We start from the raw sequence: 25,463 nt of genomic DNA on the forward strand, positions 1-25,463 counted from the left end.
CCAGTTCCATGGAAATAGGCAATGAAAAATGTTTAACATAATGTTTCATATGTATGTTGCTAAAATAGTACAGTAATGGATAAAAAGAATATATTTATAATTTAAACGTAAGGTTAACAAAAGTCACAGGGTGGTTATCGAAAGCAATATAAAAACAAATTCTACTGCAGATTCAGGTATTAAAACATTTTTCCTATTTTAATATTGCTATAACCACCCTCATTATTTAAACTGGGAAGGCAACATGAGCAGAAATATATATATATATATATATATATATATATATATATATATATATATATATATATATATGTGTGTGTGTGTGTGTGTGTGTGTGTGTGTGTGTGTGTGTGTGTGTGTGTGTGTGTGTGTGTGTGTGTGTGTGTGTGTGTGTATGTGTGTATGTATGTATATATATATATATATTTGCTCCAATGCAAGTCTCTTCTTTTTTTTTAAACTTGTGCTGTTTTCATTTGGTGGGATCTTCCTTTTCTCCAGATTAGTAACATCTAGACTCACATTAATTGAATTTAGGTTTGCATTAAATACAACCTGGTATCAATTTACAGTCTATGCTAAATTGAAAGTTGCATTATTCGAACTTGCACAAATTGTTCATGAAGTACAGCATAAAACGACATGCTTTAAACCTCATTTGACAAAAGTCTTTTCAATCAGGTCATATAAGGACTGTTCTTGGAAGAGTTGCTCCTATTTTCAATGGTAGACAAATAACTGATATATTTGGTATGGAAAAGATATGGAATAGTGTAGGAACACAATTTTATTGGGGGAGGGAATGGCCCATTTGACCTTTGAGAGAAGATCTGGGGAATTCATGCAGACCCTGGATGTAACCAGGACAAAAAGTAAATGATTTAATTTACCTTAAATTAATATTAATTTAATGTGTTTTAATCATGATTCCCTTCGATTACACTAAAAATTATAATTTAGTGACAACTTTTGGGTGGATCAAAGGGCTGCCTTCAGGATCTTGAAGAAACCCAGGGTTTTAGGTTTACCTCAATGACTTCAACATAATTGAATTATTAATTATGCTAACGAGTTGGTCTTCATTTATAGTTGTGCCTCATTTATTTTTGTATATAATTTTAGTTTGAGATGGTAATGTTGTAGTCAGATGGGATAATGGATAAATATTTTAACAATATACTTATAGATCTAAGATTGTGGACCAATGGCAAATATATTTTTACAGTATAACAGGCATATATTTTTGGAGATGATCCAAAAATATGTATCTCATTGGAACTGATAACATAAAGAGTTAATAAATAGCAAATATATAGATATATATCCATACAGCAGGCTTTTAAAAGCTGCATCTAAACAACCACTGCAGGTATTCCTCATTTAATGACCACTTGTTCAGCAAGTGTATGACAGCATTGAAAGAGTTATTGTTATGACTGAATCTTGTACTAATGGCCATTGCAGCATCCCTATGATCACATAATTGCAATTTGCAACCTTCCCTGCTGTCGTCCCATGAGCAAAGTCAATGGGGAAGCTGGCAAGAATTTGGAAGTTGTAATCATGTGAGATCCTCACTTAATGACCTGCATGAACTTCATTTAACAACAGCAACTGGGACTGCTGGAATTGCAGCAGCGGTGTGGTCACATGATTTTTCAATGATATATCATTTAACAACAATTTCCACTCCCATTAACAATTTGCATTGTTAAAGGTGGATCACTATCTGTACAGTATAATTTCAAGTTAAACCCAGTGCATCCTCCATTATATATTACTATGGAAATTAACTGAGTAGAAAATTCTGCTTATGGGATTTTTACATGGTCATAATATTTGAGTTGTGACTATGATTGCATTGCTGAAGAGTGGTGTATTAAAAATGTCATTAGTCCCAGCGTTAAAGTACTGTGACTTTGCAAACCCAAGGGCTGATCATAGACACTACACACATCAGATGTATTTTTATTAATCCATTTCCTATAACACAAGCTGAAAATGAATGTGTCTTATAGCCAATCATTTGGCAGGATTAGCCACAATAATATAATAAATGCAGATACAGCTTACTTTTATACACTGATAGTAACAGTCATACCAACGATGAACACATTTACAATGAATCTTGAAAGTTTCCATTTTCATACTGATAAACAGTCTGTTCTTCCACATTGTGCCTCACTCCCTTTTCCTTCTGCAATTTCCTTGGTGCTTCATCATGCTGAATAGTAGCGCCATATGTTTTCTTTGTGTTAACAAAAGTATCATTGTTCAATTCAGTCTCTTCAGCCAGTTCATCTTGTTCAAGTATTCCACATTTTTCTTCATTCAGACTTTCTGGATCAGCCCATTCCTGCTTCTCACCAGAAGCAAAGATAGCATAAAATACCACTCCACTATAGTGGACTAATGAAGCTATTAGAAAGACATTTTGCCATTCTTCACGAGTCTAAAGAAATGACACGGGACATATTTCATGTACATTAAATTTGTATTCCATTTTGCCATCAAAAATAACATTTAAAAAATTAAATTTAAAATATATAAAGAAAACAACAAAACTGTAGTTAAAATATTAAAACTCAGGAACTAAAAACTTATCAAATAATACAATAAATAACATCACCTTAAAATAAATTGATTTTACAATAATACAATAGCAGAGTTGGAAAGGACCTTGGAGGACTTCTAGTCCAACCCCCTGCTTAGGCAGAAAACCCTGTACTGTTTCAGACAAATGGCTATCCAACATCTTCTTAAAGACTTCTAGTGTTGGGGCATTCACAACTTCTGGAGGCAAGCTGTTCTACTGATTAATTGTTCTAACTGTCAAGAAATTTCTCCTCAGTTCTAAGTTGCTTCTCTCCTTGATTAGTTTACACCCATTGCTTCTTGTTCTACACTCAGGTCCCTTGGAGAATAGTTTGACTTCCTCTTCTTTGTGGCAACCCCTGAGATATTGGAACACTGCTATCATGTCTCCCCTAGTCCTTCTTTTCATTACACTAGACATACCCAGTTCCTGCAACCGTTCTTCATATGATTTAGTCTCCAGTCCCCTAATCATCTTTGTTGCTCTTCTCTGCACTCTTTCTAGAGTGTCCACATCTTTTCTATATCGTGGCAATCAAAACTGAGTGCAGTATTCCAAGTGTGGCCTTACCAAGGCATTATAAAGTAGAATGAACACTGCACGTGATCTTGATTCTATCCCTCTGTTTATGTAGCCTAGAACTGTGTTGGCTTTTTTAGCAGCTGCTGCACACTGCTGGCTCATATTTAAATGGTTGTCTACTAGGACTCCAAGATCCCTCTCACAGTTACTACTATTGAGCAAGGTACCACCTATACTGTACCTGTGCATTTCATTTTTCTTGCCTAAATGTAGAACCTTAGTCTTTTCACCATTGAATTTCATTTTATTAGATAGTGCACAATGTTCAAGTTTGTCAAGATCCTTCTGTATCTTAAGCCTATCTTGTAGAGTGTTGGCTATTCCTGCCATCTTAGTGTAATCTGCAAATTTGATGAGTTCCCCATTTATTCCCTCATCCAACTCATTGATGAAGATGTTGAAGAGTATTGGGCCTAACACAGAGTCTTGGGTACTCCACTGCATACTTCCCTCCATGTAGATGCAGTTCCATTGAGGACTACACATTGAATGTGGTTGGTCAGCCAGTTACGAATCCATCTGGTGGTGATGCTGTCCAACCCACATTCTTCTACTTTATCTAGTAGTAAGTTATGGTCTACCTTATCAAATGCCTTACTGAAATCCAAGTAAACTATATCGACGACATTCGTCTGGTCCACTAATTTTGTCACTTTGTCAAAGAATGCAATAAGATTAGTCTGGCATGATCTGTTTTGACAAACCCAAAATTTTATCATCAAGATTGCTCTGGAGCCAAATAAAACTATTTTTATGCCAAAAGACAGCCTGGGCTACTTTGACAGACAGAATCTAGGAGCATCTGCATAAAAGGCCCCTTTCTTTTGTTACTATCAACTATGGCTGTGATAGTGGAGAAACCAAAGTCTTGATGGCAGGAAAACATTATTTTTCCAAACACAGAAATGTTGGAGCTAATAACCAGCACTCTGAATTGAGAGAGAGTCATGGTGGCACAGTGGGTAGAATGCAGTCTAACTCAGTGCTCACTCCAGGAGTTCAATTCTGAGATTGACTCAGCCTTCCATCCTTCCGAGGTTGGTAAATGAGACTCAGATTGTTGTGGTTGGAGGAGGGGGCAATATGCTAACTCTGTAAGCCACTTAGAGAGGGCTGTAAAGCACTATGAAGCGGAATATAAGTCTAAGTGCTATTGCTATCACTATCCTGGAGACTAATAATCAGTAAAGTTATTGTAACATAACAGTCACTTTCTGGGGCTAGTTAATAATGTAGCCACATTTTGAATCAGCTGTAAATTCTGAAAACTTTTCAAAGAGTGTAAAAATTCTACTTGCTGAAATAAAATCTCATATCCCTACCATGTTTTTTCAAAATGACCAGGAATTGAAATTGTTGAAACTAATGATGGTTTAAAAACAATAACTGATTGCCATGCATTTGGAAGTCATTTAGGGAAAAAATACATCTGAACATCATTACCTTATGTTTTGTCATTGCACCAACAATGAGAGGGCAGACCATTCCGGACAATGTCCCAACTCCGTTAGAGATGCCCATGAGAATGCTGGCATACCGAGGTGCAATATCCAAATGGTTGACGTTAAATCCTGTAATACAAAATATTATATCAACAGGATGCATTCTGTCATCACGAGAATGATTCAAGCAACTGAAAATGTAAGTGCTTATTTTATGCCGATCCTTCTTGATCATGAATGTACAGACTAAGTGCCCAAGACTTCACTGTGCACTGGAATTTGATTTAGTCCCTGAGAATTTCAAACATGGTTACCAAATAAGGCATAAGAAAAAAGGGATTAAATACATAAAGGCTAATTGCAGAGGTGGGTTGCTCCTGGTTTGGCCCAGTTTGGCCGAGCTGGTAGTGGTGGCAGTGGGAGGCTCCGCCCATCTGGATGCTTCTGTGCATGCGAGCTCCTGCACGAGCATGAGCGATCCAGGAGTAAACCGGTTAGCAACCTACCATTGGCTAATTGTCTTAATTAGATTTAATTAATGTCAATGTAAAATTAATTAAAGATATTTTAGTTTGGGTCTAAGCCTCAATTTATTTTTTGAAGTGTGGACTCTGCGCATAGCTGTGGTTTCTCAAAGAAGGGAAATAATAAATAAGGCATAGAAAAATATTATTTTGAAAATAAGACACTGAAAATATCATAACCTATCATATTTCATAAACAATTCAAAGGTTTTAACAGCTAAGATGAAATTATATTACTGATTTTGAATATTTTAAATACATAAATAATAAAACAAATGTTTAAGTAGTCAATCATTTACTACAGCATAATTGTGCTTCTTTTTAATTTTTATGAAGTAAAAGTTTCATTATGAATTAATCAGTTTAAAAAGCCATTTAAGAATGTCAGAATAGCCTTTAATTAAAATTAAAAGTCAAGAGCTAAGATGATGGGCAGCCTAGGGATGATAATATATAAACAATAAATTCCAATAATAATCTTACTGATACTAAAATATTTCTACAATGTGTTCAACATTTTTTTTACCTGAAATAGCAAATCCACTAAAGCCTACTGCTAAAACCAAGAATGAAATAGCCACACCTCTTGTGTGAGAATATCCAACCACCAAAAGTAAAGTAGCTTCCATCCCAAAACCTGCAACAAAAATGTATGGAGAAGATTATTAATTCTTCAAAATACACCGCTTCAAGAAGTATTAAAACAATTATTTATTTTAGATGTGGTTTTTATTTTTTTCTTTAAAATTAGCTCCAGACCCTAATTGCATACAAATTGGTTTTTAGTTTTCTCTGCTTTTTATAAAAACATCATGTCTCTCGTTCTCTGCTCTCTGTCTCTCTCTTTCTCTGTGCATGTGTGCACATGTAGGTATTCATGGGCATTGTCATTCTTGCATACATTCTTTGATATTTATAAACTGCTTAGATTTTGTAAGATTAAACCAACATAAAAGTCACAATACTTCCTTCCTTCCTTCCCTCTCTCCTTTCTTGCAGCCCCAACATATTATTTCAGAAGGAATGAAACTTTTAGCAAAAAAAGCTGTCCCTCTGTCCTTGTATATTTTGATAATTCAATCCTCCCTTTCAATGTACGATATGCAAAATGCTTGAGATTTTGCATTGAATTTTAAAATCAACAAATCAGTCTGATGCTTAGGTAGTAACATATAAATCACATATAAGATCTAAGCATACCTCCACAGTTCATGATTTTTCTGACAGCAGTAGTTGTTAAAATTCTGCTGCTGCGCAAGAAGTCAGCTAGTTGGCCTCCAATGGGTACAATAACAGTCATTACCATGTGCGGAACTGCAGACAAAAGGCCAACCTGGAAGTAAATATATACAATGGAAATCATGTGACCAAAAGAAATATGTTTTTTCTCTCAATGTTAGAAGTTAATTGAATATTTGAGGAGCACATCATTCTTTAGCATAGGTGAATTTAGTATATTTTACATTAGAGAATTGAGCTGACAAATTTCCATTTGTCATCAGCCACTACAATTTATGGTGACATCTACCATAAAAGGAATTGTCAAAGTGATTGTTAAAAAAATAATAATAAAGGCTGATCAATGGAAACAGCAGGCAAAGGAGTGTAGCTCAGAAATCCTAACTAGCTACAATGCCCTCCTCTGTCTCAGATATGGTTTGTCATCAACAAAGTAAATCTTAATTTTTCAACACAATTAACAGGTTTATCTGAACATTTGCTATAGATAAAAACTAATGTCAAATATTATACAGGTCTGCAGTTTGAGACTCAGTACTTAAATACCAACAGTTCAATTAAAAATGCACAGTGTTTGTATACATATACAATATGCTATATGTTGGTAAGGTAAAGGTAAAGATAAAGGTTTTCCTCACACATATGTGCTAGTCATTCCCAACTCTAGGGTTCCCAACTTTAGTCATGTGGCCAGCATATCTAAACGCCAAAGGCACATGGAACGCTGTTACCGTCCCACCAAAGGTGGCCCCAATTTTTCTACTTGCATTTTTACATGCTTTTGAACTGCTAGGTTGGCAGAAGGTGGGACAAGTAATGAGACCTCACTCCAGTATGCAGCGCTAGGGATTCGAACTGCCGAATTGCTGACCTTTCTGATTTACAAGCTCAGAAAACTCTTAGGCACTGAGCCACCATGTCCATTTAATATGTTGGTAACAAACATCTAAAGAATTTAAGGACTGCCTCCAAAGATGGCTTTTAAATTATTGTTATGGAATGTACAAGTCATTGGATAACAAAAAAATTATTTGTACCACAGCACTATTAATATACAGGTTAGCTCTTTTCTCTCTCGTCAAACAGTCCTTGATTTTTATTATGTTATTTGTATGTTAACCAGCTGGCACTGACTAACAGTGAGCTATATTAAGAGAAGATTCAAACATGCCAATTTATTAGGTACTGTATATTGAGAACAATCAGCAATTTACCATCAGGTCTTTATAGAAATTCCTTTGGTTTGTATTTTTTACCTTACTTATTGCAAATCCAAAGACTTCTTCAAAATAAGCAGGCTGACTTATGAGCAGCAAGTAGAAAGTCCAGCTTCTGCAAAAGTTTGCCACAATAATTGCATAAACTGGCATCGAAGTGAAAAACTGCTTCCAAGGGGTACTGAATCTCTAGAAGAAAGAATTCCAAAGCTTTAGAATGATGGAAGGGTAATGTTAGGCATCAATTTAGCGTTCAATTTGTCATTCATGTGCATTATTTGGAGGAAAGCATTTTCATTGTATAAAACAATATTTGAAAAACAAGCATGAATAAGTAACCTCTCCTTTTGTTATCTACAAAATGAAAAGGACAAGATTCTGCAGCAAATAGCATCAACCCCACAGTGTTCAGAATGTCATTACCATCCTGGGAATCCATTTGCGGCCCCTTTGTTGTTATCCTCAAGCAGAGTTTTGAAACCAGCAGGCAGGGTGACTTTAGACTTTGGCTCAGAGATGCAATTCCAATTCCACTACTAGCTGAAGGGCACCTGAAACTTCAGTAGTCCATGAAATCACAATTGGTGGAGAATAGCAATAGCAATAGCAATAGCAGTAGACTTATATACCGCTTCATAGGCCTTTCAGGCCTCTCTAAGCGGTTTACAGAGAGTCAGCATATTGCCCCCAACAATCTGGGTCCTCATTTTACCCACCTCGGAAGGATGGAAGGCTGAGTCAACCCTGAGCCGGTGAGATTTGAACTGCTGACCTGCTGATCTAGCAGTAGCCTGCAGTGCTGCATTTAACCACTGCGCCACCTTGGCTCTAAGGAAATGATAGAAGTATACCCTTTAAGGACTGATTTATAGTACAGCCCTATGCATACTGTATTTATGGAATTCAGATTTAATCCTTAAAAATAATCTGAATTTAATGCTAAAATGCAAATGTGACCCAAACTTTTTGTTTATACAAGGTGCCGGAGAACATTTTAAAAAGTTTATATTACAAGCTTAGAAACAAGACAAGAAGCATTGGTTCCCAACCTGTTTCATTTATACCAGGGGTGTCAAACTCAAGGTTAAATCTGCTTTAATCTGGCCCACAGGACCAGCCTGGAAATAGCAAAGGAGTGGCCCACAGTGCCTCTGTCAGTCAAAACAGCTCCCCTCCCATTCCCCATTTCGGCCTGCAGCACTCAAAACACCCCTGATTTATACCATATTATGATTTCAAAAGCCCAAGATGAGACATGGGAGACTGGGAACTGGGTCTACATCTCTTTCTCTCTCTTTGCAATTACATATTAAGACCATTTCTGTTGCTGAATCTAAAAATCACATCAGGCAAAATCTGAAATGTCTAACAAAAGGTTCAGGGTCAAAGCATAAAATAGGATATTAAATCAACAAGCACAGAACAAGAGACAACTGGATTTTCTTGTTATTCTTGGAAGATGTTTCACTTCTCATCCAAGAAGCTTCTTCAGTTCAAAGCGAAACATCTTCCAAGAATAACAAGAAAGTCAAGTTGCCTCTTAAAAAAGGGACAAGGATGACCTGGATGACTGAGAATCTCCAGAGACAACAAGCACAGAAGTTCAGTAGTAAGATTTTCTTGTGTTAAAACCTTCACAAACATTTAGTTACAGTAATTATCTGACAAAATACAGATTTGTAGTTAATTGATGTCCCAATGGTGCCTTTTCGAGAGGCAAGTAAACTTTCTGGTTTTTCTTTGAAGATGTTTTGTTTCTCATGCAAGAAGCTTTTTCAGCTCTTCAAGCTTCTTGGATGAGAAGTGAAACATCTCCAAAGAAAAATCAGAAAGCCCAGTTGCCTCTTGAAAAAGCACCTTTAGGACAACCATGATCTGGATGATTGAAAATCTCCATAGACATTTGTTAATTGATGGTTTCAACAGTAATTTATTTTGGTCAATAAATCATTTCCAAGAGAGGGAAAAACTATGAAAGCTACAAGTAACTTACACTGGTATTGATTAAGTTGGCTCCACCTATACTAGTTTCTATGTAAATTCTTTCCTCGGTGCTTATTGTTGGATGAACAGCTGGGCTCTCATATGCTTGCAGCAGCCAGAGCATATACCAGGTTATCCCAAACATTCCTTTAAATGTAGAATGAAACAGGATTTTGACAACCAGTTAAAAGTTTGAAAAAAATATTTCAGCATTATTTCAACATGTATTACTTTATCTATGATATTTTTTCTTCACTGGGCAACTTACCATATGTATAGAAGACAGATGGCCATCCTATATATTGCACCAATACACCTGCAAGTGGCATGGCAACGACTGCCCCAGCATAGGAACCTGCAACAAAAGCCACATATATATGAGTCAACAGTTGTATTCCAACATAACTAACCCACTACATCACTAAAATAAATGTTCTGTTTGGAAAAATACTACATTGCTAACTAAAGATTTATAAGCCCAGAATTGCTTCAATAGTGAGATGGGATGCTTATAAATTTAATAAATAAAAGAATACACCCTATTTTGCAGAAAAAAAGATGAAAACTTTGTAGAAAACTGTTGGATTCATGGGTTCTTATATTATGGAACACACTTGTTATTGCAGTTGTTAGTGTTGCTGAAATATAGATAACTGAGAATGCACTTTGAAATACTACAACCGATGTCTCCCAACATTCATCTAACACGACCTCAGATATTTTTTTTAAAAAAAATCCTCATTGTTTGTTTCTTGACTTCATTCAATTTAGGTACCAAACCATCTCTGGACAACTCACAGTATAGCAAAACAAAATAAAAGCACACAGTATAAAATAGGCACATGGAATCAGTCCATATATAAAAAACAAATATAACTTCTAGTCCTAGAATTCTCAGGATTGTTGTTAGTCTGTGAAATAATAACAACAACAACAAAAACAACAACAACAGCCTTAGAAGAAAACCAGTAAAACCACATTTCATATTGTTGTGAATAGTATAGAACCAGGGAATCTTAGAGCAGTGATTTTCAACCACTGTGCCGCGGCACACTAGTGTGCCGTGACATAGTGTAAGGTGTGCCGTGGGAAAAACACCCGCCGGGTGTTTTTGCCTCGGGACATCTCTGTGTCCCGAAAGTTGCTTTCGGGACACAGGGATGCCTCTATTAAGTCCCTGCGGCCCCGCGTTTACTTTAAAAATGCGGGGACTGCCGGGAGGTAGCGCATGTGTGCGCCCATAGCAACAATCGCGGAGGATTCAAGAGAATTACTTTATATATAGTCAATATAGGCACAGAGTTACATTTTTTTAACGTTTTCTAATGGTGGTGTGCCTCGTGATTTTTTTCATGAAAAAAGTGTGCCTTTGCACAAAAAAGGTACTTGAACTACACACTGGCTGTTCAGATTGGGTAATGGGTGAATAAAGAACCTATTCCCTATTATGTGGAAGATTCCCTCCTACTATGAGGTTCAACAGGAGGAAATTGAGGCAGGCATTTTGGGAGGCTATTCCCTTTCTTTGAATGATCTTTTCCCTGATGCAAGGATTGCCCTCCGCCCCCCCCCCCCAAATTCTTAGGGCCTGCCAGTGAATAATTAAGACTTGGCTTTTCCAAGCACTTTTTGGTGATTTAAGCAGTCAGAGGAAGATCTGTGCCAATATTGTTTCTCATTCTATCTAGTTTTATTGTTTTCCATCCTATTTTTCCTTGTACTGTGCTTCGATATTGTACATGCCTAGAGCTTCTGGAGTGAGATCATTTATAAGTCTTATTAATAAAACAAAATTTCATAGTTATGTTCCTGGAATCATCATTGCTCAAAGGAGACTTTATTGAGCGAATGCTTTATTTGGAAAGATACACATCTGCCCCAAAAAAGGACAAAAGGGTGTGGATGTGGTAAAACTCAACCTGAAATGCCAGAAGGGGTTCAGTGGAGGAATCTCAATAGTTTGTTTTATGGTAAATTTGTATGTGTACACATGCACAGACACACATACATATAAATATACTTGCCATGCCCTTTATGTCTTCCATTATGAGAAGTGTTTATATATTACTCCCAAAATTTTAAGTGTGCCCTTTGGTCCTGAAAACTGAGAATGCCTTTTCTACAATATTATAACATGAACGAATTCAGGGCATTACTGCTGTAAGTAGTATTGTGTGATGATTTATAGGAAAATATGCTACTAGTAAATGGTTAAAAAAATTAATGGCATTTGGATCCTATTGAGAGCTCATAAAGACAAGCCATGAAATTCTATTTTGGCATTTACCAGTGTTGCTAATTAATTATTCTGGAAGATGCATAGACTCAGGTGTTCTTTTTTCCTCATTTGAAATTAGTTTATATTATTTAATAGACACTTAACTTATGTGTGAACTATTGGGCATCTTGAAAACATTGGAACTCTTCTTGGAATAATTCATTACCAAACAAGTTCAAAATATTTATCCAGATTGTATCTTAAACAAGTTTTCCCAACAATTCTTTTAAAACACTATTTGAATCATATATAATAAATTGCTTAATGGTTTTTAGGTAATTGTACTGACTTTGATCAACATTCAACTTGTCTGGAAATAAATCAGAACTTTTAAAGAATAATAAATGTTTGTTTAGAAAAGGCAGCCTAAACTCAGAAGAGGAATGAATTAATGATATCAATAAGTTATAGGATGGCTATAGAAGTTGGAATTAAGTTTGATTATTGATTAGGATACTCTCACAACACATGGAATCATGAACTAGCCAACTACATTAGCTTAGCATTTGGTAGTGTGAATTGAGCCTTGCAGTTACAACTGGCCCTGTGATGCAGCTGGAACAACCTGGAGCTGAACATTCTGTCAGGGTTCCAAATAGCATCCAAAAGTAAATCAGAATCCAAGGCAAAGTATTGTTCAAAGTTCCAATTTCTTAAGAGAGCCATGTTGGCACATCTGGGAAAACCTGAATTGAAAAACTTCCCTGTTTTCCCCACCCATTGAAAGTTCAAAATCTTGCCCCCACACCCACAAGTCCATTACATGGTTCAATCTCCCACTGACATGCTGGCACTTCCACCCATCCAATTCCGGTCAGGTGCAGAGACAAAGGATGACCTTGGCTTTCTAGAAATAATTTTGTTGTGACTACATAGTATGTGACTCCTTACAATCCACACTCCCACAATAGAAAATGCATAGCAGAATAATAGAAAGTATGGCAGTCCAAAGACCCAAAATTAAAAATAGCTGTAGGCCTGACACATGCTTAAAACTGTAGAGGTGAGAGTGGATTTTAGGAGGAATCTTCCTTTTCTACCACCTCTTACTATAGTATTAGCAATAGAGTCTTCAAGTTCCATAATCTCCAAGGATATCCAACATTAGAACCATCATTTAAAAAGCACAACAAAGAACATTCTTCCTGCATCAACTCAGGAAGTTCAGACTGCCCCAGGGGCTGGTGATTCAGTTTTACAGAGGAATTATTGAATCTGTCATTTGTACTTCTTTAACTCTCTGATCTAGTATACCAACTAAACAGGTGACAGCACAGACTCCAACAGATAGTTAGGACTGCAGAAAAAAACCACTGCAATTAGCTTGCCTTCCATAGAAAATATGTATATTATGTGAGACAGAAGAAGGGCTGAGAAAACATCTACAGATCCCTCACATTCTGGACATAAACTGTTTCAACTCATCTCCTTGAGATGCCACTATAGGGCATTGCATGCTAAAACAAGGGACAATTTTTCCCCTCATGCCATCACACTACCACACTACTGAACACCTACATCTCACAGTACTGTCTAATATATAGATATAGATAGGCATAGGCATAGGCATAGGCATAGGCATAGGCATAGGCATAGGCATAGGCATAGGCATAGGCATAGGCATAGGCATAGGCATAGGCATAGGCATAGGCATAGGCATAGGCATAGACAGACAGACACAGACACAGAGACACAGACACGCACACACACACACACACACACACACACACACACACACACACACACACACACACACACACACACATATATATATATATATATATATATATATATATATATATATATATATATATATATCCCTATGTCAGGCCTGCAATTATATTCCTTTTAGAATTTTGGCCTGCCACACTTTCTCTTATTTCATTATGTTGTTTCTTTAGTATAGTTGATGGGAGGGGGGAATAGACAGGAGTGAGATTGTGGAATGTATTGTTTTCATTCTTTACTAGAAGCCAAGGTCATCCTTTGTCTCCGCAACAGTACACCTGACCGGAAGTAGCTGGGCGTGGATGCCAGCGTGGAAGAAGAAGATTGGACCATGTGATGGATTGTGGGTGTGGGGACAAGATCATGAACTTTTAACTGGGTGGAATTCTGATGTCATTTCCAGTATTGGGATCCATAGCATGATGCCAACATGTCTGCCTTATTAAATTGGAACCTTAAGTATAGATATGCCTTGGACTCTGATTTAATTCTGCATGATATTTGGAATGCTGACACCCTGTTGCATAGCTGTGGAATTACAATTATCCTTCTTATCTTCTTTACTACCCATTTGTATTATTATTATGATTATTATTACTCTGTTGCTTTGCATGTTCACTGAGAGCTTCTGCACAGAAGACAAATTCCTTGTATGTCTAATCCAAATAAAGTATTCTATTCTATTCTATTCCATTCCATTCATATTTCTGAATTTCAAAAATTGAGTTGAATATGCAGTACAAGTAAATAAGCAGTATAAGCAAAGTCACTATCTGGTTGATATTAGTAACTGGGTATATGTTAAAGAACCAAAAACCGAAGCATTAAAAGGGAAAAAAGACATTCTAGTTAAAATTGCCACAGAGCAGTGATGGTGAACCTTTTAGATATTGAGTGCCCAAACAGCGCACACATGCCCAAACTGAAAGGTGTATGCGTTTGTGCATATGTGCACATGTGCAGACATACGTGCATGCACATGTGCACATGCACAACACAGACGTGAATACCAGCTGGCCGGCGGGAGGTGGGGCATCCCAACACTAGCAACACGGCAAGAGGTAAGATCTTTTTCTTTCGTGAGCTTCTGTTTTGTTGTTTGCAGGGAAATAGAAGCTCATGAAAGAAACACCACGGAGATCTGACCTGGGGCAACGGGACGCGTGCCAGCAGAGAGGGCTCTGCGTGCCACCTCTGGCTGGTGTGCCATAGGTTTGTCATCACAGCCATAGAGAAAGTAGAAACCATATGTGCAAAAATCTATCATAAGATAAAAAACAATTTTACACCAGACACAAATAGCAAAAATATATGTCCTTCAGATATTAAGAAATTCAGATATTAAGAAAGTTTTTTGGCAACTAAATCCTCAAATGAAAAATAAGTGAATACCTATTGTTTTATAATCAGCATAGTATTTTTCATTAAACCCATCATTCAGGCATTTTCTCAAAACAAAAGAAGAAAAATCAACATACCACAAAATGAAATAGTTGCCAGCCTGCTTCTTTCCAGTGGAGGAGCCCATTTACTCCACATCCCATGGCATGCTGGATAAGTCACCCCCTAGCAAATTTTGCACAGCATTAAATGTTTACATTTAAAATTTTCATTTGTGCTCACATTTTTATTACATGCAAGTAACTGAACTTATGGTTTTAGACAGGAATCATCTGCAAAAGAAAGTCATCTCACTTAACACTAAGGGATTGACTTCAAATGTGTGTTTTCTTCAATAGGAGCCTACTTGTTATTAGTTGAAGCTGAAATTATTAGTTGAAATTGCACTTCTCACTTCTCGGAGTTCACATGACTGGAAATTAAACTTCAATTCATTTTGTTTTTTTGCAATTTTACAATTATAGCATATTTCCAAAGGCCCCAGCCAGCTCGGATGCTTTAGTCAAAATGATGAAACCATTATTGTGTTGCTGCGTATGAGCTTTGCTGCGTATGAGCTTCCCCTTCTATGTGTGTGTACACACACACTTTGTGTGTACCAGGGGTGGGTTGCTGCAGGCATTGCTGTCAGTTTGGTGTGTGCATAATTTTGCTCACAGCTGATTTGTGTGATTGTCGGCACCTTTTTTTTCACCTTTTAAAGCATTTTTTCCCTATCTATTCGCCGGAACTGGCAGGAAAAAAATGCTTTAAAAAGTGAAAAAAAGTTGGCCACGCCCACCCAGTCACATGACACACACACACCGAACCGGTGGCAAAATAATTTAGATTTCACCACTGCAGTAGACAGTTGCAAATTTGAGGTAACTACAAGATTCATTTTTAACATACAGTAATTGCAAAATATTTACTTCCCCTTGAATGATGCAAACATTTTTTACATTTTTGTATTGCTAACATGCAATTAATGAAAACTTAATAACTGGTTCAAATAACTTCTACATTGGTACTTACCTCCACAAGGCCTTGCAAAATTCTTACAAACATAACACACCCATAATGTACTCTGGCAGCTGAAGGAATGAACATGTTTAGAGTTGAAGTTAGGAAAATTGCTGCTCCAAATACCCTAAAAAAAGAAGAAATATAATTTCCCCCTATAATTTCATATTGCCATAATGCCATGATACTATATATTGAACTGAGAAAAGCTTGCCTAAACAAAAGTTCAAATTATCTAGAAATCATTTTTTTAAAAGGACAAACTAAACTTTCATTGAAGACTTTATATTCTAGAATTGCACATAGTCAGCTCATATCAGCTGAGCAATTTAGCTGAGCACAGACTAAAATGTATGATTATAGTTCTTTGTATTGTGAATATTTTTATAAATGTTACCCTTAAAAACTTTTTAGTTCATACCTTTCTTTACTAAGTTCTTCTGAAATCAACATCATTATTTTTATTTCAGAACACAAAGATAATCTGACAAGCTTTAATTAATAGCAGTATCTATCAGTGAAACTTGTAGCAGTTGTATTTTCACAGCAATGAACCATTTTTGTGCCTCATTATATTAAATGCATTTTAATATTAACTATTGATATGAATAGACTAGACTAGATTAGACTAAACTAGTCTAGAACAGAACAGAACAGAATAGAATATAGAATGGAATTTGGTATATAAGCTCGTAATGTGCATACAAACAACAAAGTAATATAATCATAAGATACCAATAGTAGAAGTCATTTAAATACACAAGTGATTATACATAGTTAAAAATGTTGCATTCGAGAAAAGTAACACTATTTTTATACATATTTATTACATCATGTGTTTTTCTAAATTCTGTATTGCATTTTATTATATGAGTATATTACCTGTTAGCTGCTAGTTTATTTGCAATGAAGCCTCCTGGAATTTGCGTAACAATATAACCCCAAAAAAATGACCCATGAATGAGTCCTACTATTTCTGGATCCCAGCTGAATTGTGCTTTCTACAAATAAAACAATATTAAATAGTAACACATAGTAGCATCTTGTTGTAAAATATGTTTTACTGCAAAATCCAGATATTACGGTTATCAGTAATCAATATTTGTATTTTTATTCCTCTAAAAGCTGTAAACACAAACTTATTTGATGGAAGGGGAAAATTTTCTCAGTTCTTTTTTATTAATTAAACTGTACTTAAATTATATATTGTATGTTTAGAGTATTAAATAAAATTGTTTAATTAATTAGTTAATTAATCAGCTAGCATGTTCTCAAATTGATGGACAATATAAATTTTATTTTACACCTGAGTGTTTGAAAGCCTTTGGTGATATACTTACTGCCCACAATCGTATTTCAAAAACATGAAAGAAAAATATCTGAGGCATTGTTATTGCAGCTATTCATCTAGCTGAATAGTGCCTTTGCTCAAATTACAGGTATCTTCCCCACTTATGCTACAGTTGTCCTTGATTTAGTGCATTTTTGTTAATGTATTTTCATTCAGATTGTAATCTGTAGAATAGTTTAAGGGCACCTTACAACTGGAGACCATTACATGTTATAATTGGTTTATTGACAGAACTTGCTTAGGCAAAACAAGTCTAAAAAGGAGATGGGGTTACAGTCCCTCTTTATAGATTTATGTACATTGGAATATATCCAGGTATTTTACTGGATATGACACATCATGCACCTAGTGAAGACAGTGAAACCTGTAAGGTGATATGTCAATTCAATGGGGTTTTGAAAGAACAGGAAGGCTGTTATGCCATGAATATAATTTCTTTCCAGGGTGCTACTTTCTTTCATTTTCTCTTTTCCCAGAGAATCATGTCCTCTTGGCCTTCTAAATGTTTGGTGGCTAAACTAACAGTTTTAGTTTCCAGAGAAGGCATAATAGGATTAGGAGCTTTTAATTTGGCCTCAAGAATTCTTCAATTCAAGATATTGCTTTTGGTTTAAATTTCCATTTTTACTGTGCAGTAAGTGCTTTACGATGCTCTTTGTCCCATCTAGGATTATTTACTATCTGTCAGCATGATGGTATTATAAAATCTGACTATTGGCATAGGAGGAGAAATACATATGCCACCTTGAGTTTCTTGGAGGAAAAACATCTAATGAAGAATCACAATGGTAGTTAAAACATAATACTTCATAAATGCAACTAAATGTTTAATAGAAAACCAGTTTGGTATAGTGGTGAAGGAATTAGGCTAGAACCTAGGAGACAATGAGTTCTAGTCCCATTTTAGGCACAAAAGTGGGGCAGCCACTCTCTCTCAGCCCTAGGAAGAAGGCAATAGTAGACCACTTCTGAAAAACTTTGCCAAGAAAACTTCAGGGATTGTCCAGGCACTTGTCAGAAGTCAATACTGACTGGGAAGCACAAATGCTCACACACATGCACACAGACAAGCTTTAATATCACCATATCTCTCTATAGCACAAGTAGAAAACACTTTCTAGTAAGAGAAATAAACTTAGTACAATATATATCTCATGAGCCAAAATTTCTGTCTGAGACTTTGGAGAACTGATCTAGAACATTCTGTTCTATATCAATTACAAAGACCTTTAGAATCTTACACTATCTGAATAGCTGCTAATGCCAGCATCTATTGTGGGGGAAAAAAAAGAAAATAAACTTTTAAATCTGATTTCTGGAGTATTATAAGGCATCATTTTTCTGTGTTAAAATAATATATTCTTCTACCTACCTCAGTCTCTGGTTTTCCATTGATGTAGACGGTGTTGTTATTAACCATTTCCACAATAGCAACACCAAGATTGCATCTAATTCCAAAAGAAATGCAAAATCCCAGACCACTCATCATAGCAATAATATAGCGCTTAGGTAATCCACAGCAATAGCAATCAAATAAAGGCGGTTTGGTTGTTGCTTGCACAGGTCTTCCTTCTTCATTCAGCTCTATGGCATCTCTTTCACAGTTGGTTCCATCTATTTTTCTAAAGCCATGTAAAACAGAGGCAAAGTGCGTTCAGAGAAAAATATACTCTCAGAAGTTACTGATATGCACTTAAAATAACTAAATTAACTGTTCCTAATAAATTATGTTTAAATAGCATGGAAAGAAAGAAGGAGCCACAGGGTTTATAGAGTACCCATTTGCAATTTGATACCCCAAATTACTGAAATTGTAATTCATTTTCTCTGAATGACCCATAGAATATTATGGAAATCTAATATAGTGACAATAGAATTTCAGATGATGCAATTGCAAATCTAGTTTATCAAACCATCAATCAGACAGTCACAGAATAAAAACTGCAATGTTAGCAAGTGAGTCCTAAGTGTACTTATTTTGTTTACAAAATGTGTTATAATGTGATATTCCTGAAAACATTTATTGTCCCGTCCCCCCAACTGTTCAAAAAAATCATAGACTCTTCTAAGCTTTTTTGTTCAGTAACAGCTTGAAGCTTTCCACGTCCATTTTAAATTGAAGGCTTGTATAATAGAGCATGGAGAATAAGATTCCCGAACAGAATCCATTGCTTGCCATTCTTTTGCAGAAATTTATGTAGAGGTGCCTTAAAGAACTTATAGAATAAAAAGCAATATAGATCTTATTAGCAAGTCTATTATTTGGAAGTATGTTTGATCTTTGGATCTTAGGAACTTACATATAACTTTGATAAGGATTGTATTTTCTGTAACTCTCATTAAGCTTATCAGATTTGGCTTTTTTTTTTTTAACCTAAAAATAAGCTACATTGTCAGAAAACCTGACAGTTCTTAAATAGTTAAAAATTCTAGAAAGAACTGTATTTCCTACACGCCATTAAGAATTACACTAGTGACAATAATTCAAATTAGAATTATGCTTTGGTAAAATAATACTATAAATGTTTTTTTGTATTCTGAGCATCTTATGTGGTACCTTGATTTTTGTATTGGATTATGTTTAACTATATTTTCTGCTTTGTTTATAAAAAAATTCATATTGTTTTTCTTGTGAGCTGGTTTCCTAGGTGCTTAGAGTTATGCATTTAATATGGCTGGCCAAATAAAATTTCTAAATAAATAAATAAATAAACAAGGAATGCAAAGCCGTAAGAAATTTCAGAGTCAAATCCAGGGGAGGGCAAGAAGGGCAAATGATGAAATGTGAGTTGTGCTATCACTGTGCAAGGCCATGACTAAGGACACAAGTAAGGACACAAGTACAACTGGTGTTTGCACTGTGATATCGCAATACACATTTGTTAGTTTTTTCATTTCAATTTGTACCAGAAACTTTTGTAGGTTTTCAAGAACAGATTGTGGTGCATGTTTCATATAGAGATTTTCCATTTTAGGGAAAGGAAGAGTTTATTCCTTTAAAGTTTTTTTACTAATAATGGACAAAAACCTCTCATAACATGTATATTTATGTGCTGTTTTCTGTTTATTCCAGGAGAGTAAAATATATTAATCATTATATCTTTTTCACTTTTACTCATATTACTTATATTTACAGTAAAATAAAATGCAATATCATTACCAGCAGTAATTCTTAAAATAATAAATGTTTTTATCTGCTTTACATCCAAGGAATTGCTATAAGAGAATAATGAATGGTTATCCTTCCAAGCCCAATGTTATATGCCTGGGCATTTAATGTAAATCCACATAGCATCATAAATGAAATAACAGAATAACATAGTTGGAAAGAACGTTGGAGGTCTTCCTACTCCAACCACCTCCTTAAGCAGGAGACCTTATACCATTTCATACAAGTAGTTGCCCAATCACTTCTTAAAAGCCTCCAGTGATGGAGCGTCCAAAACGTAAGATTCCACTGATTAATTGTTCTGTCAGGAAATTTCCCCTTATTTCTAGGTTGGTTCTCTCCTTGATTAAATTCTATCCTCTTCTTTGTAGCAGCCCCTTAATTATTGGAACATTGTTATCATGTTACCCACTAGTCCTTCTCTTCATTTGACTAGATATACTCAATTCCTGCAACTGTTCTTCATGTTTTACCTTCCAATCCCCTAATAATCTTTGTCTGCACTCTTTCTGGTTTCAACATCTTTATTATATCATAGCGACCAAAATTGGATGTAATATTCTAAGTATGGTCTTACCAAGGCATTATAAATTGGTACTCACATGACTTTGATTCTATCTCTCTGTTAGGACTGTGTCAACTTTTTTGGCAACAGCAGCACACTGCTGGCTCATATTTAAGTCACTGTCCACTAGGATTGTCCTAGATCACTCTCACAGTTACTGCTACTGAGCCAGGAACTAGCTATTCTATAACTACATTTTGTTGTTCTTGCTTAAACGTAGAACCTTACTTTTCTCACCATTGAATTTAATTTTGTTCAATAGGGCCCAGTGTTCAAGCCTGTTGAGATCCTTCCAGATCTTGAGCCTATCTTCTGGAGTTTTGGCTATTCCTGCCAACTTGGTTCCATCTGCAAATTTATTCTTCATTACACAAGGAACTTCTCAGCTTTAGAGGCCAGAATTTCCAGTCCTAATTGCACTACTAGATATCTTTACTACTGTTGTTTGCCAGTCAATGTTTAAATATAAAAGCAGGGAGGGACAGAGAGGAAGGGACAGAACAAAAGAAGTAAATCCCACTCTGTGTGTGTGTGTGTATTATAACATTGCTCTTTCACTCAGTGTTTTAAAAGTTCAATAAACAATATACTATTTTTACTACCCATATTAATCCAAACTGTTTAGAAGAAACATTGGATGGGAAGGGGAGCTGGTTTCAAAGGTTTAATTCCTAATCCAACTGAAAAAAGGGAGTGATGTGGATAAGGTAAAAGGATAGATTGATAAGAAAATGTTGAAAAACTCCGATTATAGCATATACTTCAGATAAACAGAATCATTCTGAAAAAAAAACACGAGAAAGGACATTGCTACTTTTCCTAATTTATATAGCAGAAAGGCTGAAAAACTGAATTTTGCTTAACTTAAAATGATATTTTTTTCCCCAAAACTCTACTTTGTCTCATTCAGTTTGAAATGTGAAAGGAGTCTTCTTTTAGAAATGTTTTGGTTCACTAGAAAATTTTAGGTGATTGTGAATATTTTGCAATCAATTGTTTTTCTTTTTTAAATAAATGCCTTTCTTCTTCTTCTTCTTCTTTTTAAAATGAGGTTTATGAGACAAAATTAAGTTTCCAGGGGTCCAAAAGGACTCTCAATATCTGGCTCGGATGACATACAGTATTGAGTCTATTACTCTGACAGTTTCTGTTGATTGTTTCCTATTGTGATATAGATATTTCTTCTTAACATACCTGTCACATTATTTAACAGAAGCATAGAAATCAGAGCTCCAACCCAGGCAGCTATCAATCTAGTCCATATTCAAAAAAGAAATGTTCTATATGTCTAATTCCAGAGCCCTTTCTTGTGGGGATGCATGCCTCACTCACGGAAGAACCTCAATTAAAGATATTGTTCATTATTTGAAATTATCAGACAGATCAACATTTTTAATTCTAGCAGTAAAACTAATCTGTTTCAATATAGTCCCAAAGGTAATTTTAGTAATTTAGGTTTCCATACACAGAGTTGAAGTCAAGTTATTGGAAGGAGACTCAAAAGGACATTTTATTTATAAAACTCCCATAGTTCTAAAAAAACATTTGAATATTCTTAATTTAAAAAGACAGCTACAGCTTTATTAATTTCTCATCAATATTGGACAGTATCATTTATTTCATTTAATCATAATAATTCTAAACCATTCCGGCAATATAGTGCTTCAACAAATAATATTAATATTTTGTAAATAATATTAAATAAATATTAGATGCATGGTTTTAAAATATTGCATGTCTGGTGGGTCGTCACTCATTACAGAGTTTACTAAATATGTTATGCAAAGGTGGTCTTTGTGTTAAATTATTCGAGATGGTCTCATAGAGCAATGCTTCATGTGTGGGTTTTTTTGTGGAGGGGCAGCAAGTTGGGGAATCTATCTTATCATATTTCTATTTTTATATCATAAGAAAAAGAGTTTAAAGAAAAAGAAGCAAGTTGAAGATTTTGGCAAGCTGTTTGGCATTACAGTATCAACATTGTAACAACTCACCAGGATTCAATAAATTGCAAATGGATATATATATATGGAAAATAATTCATATGCTTCCTGAACGGAATTGAAATAGAATTTAGAAAATAATTCTGTGATAAAAAAAAAAAAAACTTCCTACTTTTGCAAGAATGCCAAAAGCCTTGGGTCTAATCTATGTACAACTGAAATTATTTGTTGATATTTGTAGATATATCTTCATTTAAATGAAACAATAAATAACACACTCCGAGACGGTTAATATTAACAATAGCAGCAACCTAAAACTTTGGAAAAAAATATGAAGAAATATCAGCATTGGGATAATAAATATGAAGATGGCTTTTAAATTTTCAAGAATTAAAAATAATTTGCCCAGGAAACATAGAAAAACATTTATGCTTTGTGCTCAAATTTAAATTTCAAAATGTCTCCCTCATTAAACCTGCTTTGCCTCTTTGTGACTCCACAATACGTCCATGTAGTTTTCTTGACCACATTGCATAAATGGTTTGCCATTGCTTTCCTTTGGGAGAAGTTGTTATTGTTATGGTTATGACTTCATAATATAAACTCTCATTCTGCTATTTTTCTGGAGATCTCTCACATAAACTGTTTAGCTTTTTGAAAATAGCCAAGTCAAATGAATGTGTATATTACAGACAAAATAAGGAGATGAATAGTTTAGTCCTGATAAAGAAAGAAAGCATGGATCAAAATAATTATTCAGGAGAATACAAAAAAAACAACAACACAGAAAAGTTGTTTTTCTGCAGTTAGTATCTGCAGTTAGTAGTGTAACTTAATTTCATGGATGTTTATATAGAGAAATACCTTCTTACTTTGAGAGATATTTAATTGTGGTTAAGGACATTTGATAGCAGTTTTGATTGTAGGGCAATTATATATAATAGTATTTTACATTGTAACAATAATTCATTACTCCTGTTCATGCTTTTGTAAAATATTGAAAAATGAACAGAAAATGTTTTGTATAGGACAGCACATCAGTGACAATGCTGCTTTCAGAAAATGAATAACACAAAACATGCCAATTAGACATTGTAGGCATTATTTTCTCCATGTAAAAAGTTTACTGTTTGTATTAAAATTAGTTTCCATAGGAATGTAATAAAATATTCTTTTTAACATACAAGACTTCTAACTTTTGCTATGACAATTTAACACAGTTCTTTTCTAAAATGTATTATGAACTTTATACTTTAAAATATATTAGAATGAGTAAGTAAAAAAGCACATATTTAAATTCTGACATAAAGTACAAAGATAAGCACATATTTGTGGATTTAAGAGTCTTTAATCATAATGAAGATGAAACACAATTGCTGTTCATACTCACAGTAGTGTAGCTAAAAATATTTCATGATTTTAGCTGTACTAATTTAAAACTACAAAAATAATTTTGTTTTATCAATAACATTAAGGATGCCTAAAATAATGTTTCCCCTCTCAGCTGATTTAGTAGGACACAGCTAATAAGTGATTGTCCTTACTTTTAGTTAAGATATATCCTTGTATATCCTGTTTTATTCATTTGTTCTTACATATTTCACTTACATATTTCACTTCATAATTTTACTATAATCTGTGTAGAAGTTAACAGTACATGAAACTGTTACCTTTGCAAGTGTCCTAGAGAGTCACTTAGTGTATTCTTCACCTCTTCCTTCCCAGGCTTTAAAAGTCTCTCTTTTAATGAATTTAATACTTCAAAAGGCATCTTCTTTCTTAGATAAATCCTTTTATGTAAAATAGACTTGTCGTCATCATCAATTTTTTTATCAATTCTAATAGTCTTTTTCCCCCTGTTCTGTTCTTTTTCTCTTTCTTCCTCGAGAGAGTGATCTGGCAGGTTAATCTTCCAAATGAAATAACCACACCGAAATTATCAGTAGATTCTCCCAAAGGCTGTCAATAATTCTGTGTAAATTGCAGGAGGTCTGTTTGCATCTCTTGTTATTCTGCAGTCTTCAAAGGAATAGACCTGAAAATAATACTGGACCTGATGTTAAGCTTATGCATCTGACTAAAGCACATTATAACATGCTGCTCATCCTCTTTCTAGGCTTTCTTCACACATGTGCTCAGTGATGCTATAGTAACGAACACAATACTGTCTCTCTGGCCATTTGAGCTTCTCCCTAGCAAACTTTATTAAACATTTATGCATTCTCTCTCCCAATTTCAAACCATGGCTTTTGCTCCTATTTTGTTCTCCATTTTCCTGCTGAACCTCAAATAACAATATTGCCTGATGCACAGAGAGACAGACAGAGAAATAGACAGATGGACACACACACACACACACACACACACACACACTGACATTCCACTTGTGAGTGATCTCATTAATATTTCCCTAATACAGAATCACTATATACTGTGCAAATGG

The 25,463-nt window shown here is 35.0% G+C and overlaps 1 protein-coding gene across 1 annotated transcript; it reads right to left on the reverse strand.

Annotated features, from left to right (window-relative positions):
* Positions 1-457: 457 nt before the first annotated feature.
* Positions 458-25,274, reverse strand: SLC17A8 (solute carrier family 17 member 8). Its single transcript, XM_087723304.1, has 12 exons — positions 24,691-25,274; positions 18,716-18,965; positions 16,875-16,993; positions 16,005-16,119; positions 15,068-15,155; positions 9,852-9,938; positions 9,594-9,730; positions 7,640-7,789; positions 6,345-6,477; positions 5,671-5,781; positions 4,622-4,749; positions 458-2,452 (listed from the first exon to the last, which is right to left on the reverse strand). Exons 1-12 carry the CDS (start codon positions 24,789-24,791, stop codon positions 2,117-2,119), a joined length of 1,755 nt encoding a protein of 584 aa, XP_087579430.1. The 5' UTR covers positions 24,792-25,274; the 3' UTR covers positions 458-2,116.
* Positions 25,275-25,463: the final 189 nt, after the last annotated feature.

The sequence above is a fragment of the Thamnophis sirtalis genome, unplaced genomic scaffold, assembly GCF_051295495.1.
Source record: "Thamnophis sirtalis isolate CommonGarterSnake01/CBP01778 unplaced genomic scaffold, rThaSir2_p1.2 scaffold_9, whole genome shotgun sequence".
Classification (NCBI taxonomy): Eukaryota; Metazoa; Chordata; class Lepidosauria; order Squamata; family Natricidae; genus Thamnophis; species Thamnophis sirtalis.

What these genes read in the sequence shown, in the direction of transcription:
- SLC17A8 (XM_087723304.1), bottom strand. Translation starts at nt 24,791, where the DNA reads ATGCCTTTTGAAGTATTAAATTCATTAAAAGAGAGACTTTTAAAGCCT. An exon ending in ATGGAAAACCAGAGACTGAG is followed by an intron (nt 16,994 to 18,715) that starts GTAGGTAGAAGA and finishes TTTTATTTGTAG; the next exon opens with AAAGCACAATTCAGCTGGGA. An exon ending in AATAAACTAGCAGCTAACAG is followed by an intron (nt 16,120 to 16,874) that starts GTAATATACTCA and finishes TTCTTTTTTTAG; the next exon opens with GGTATTTGGAGCAGCAATTT.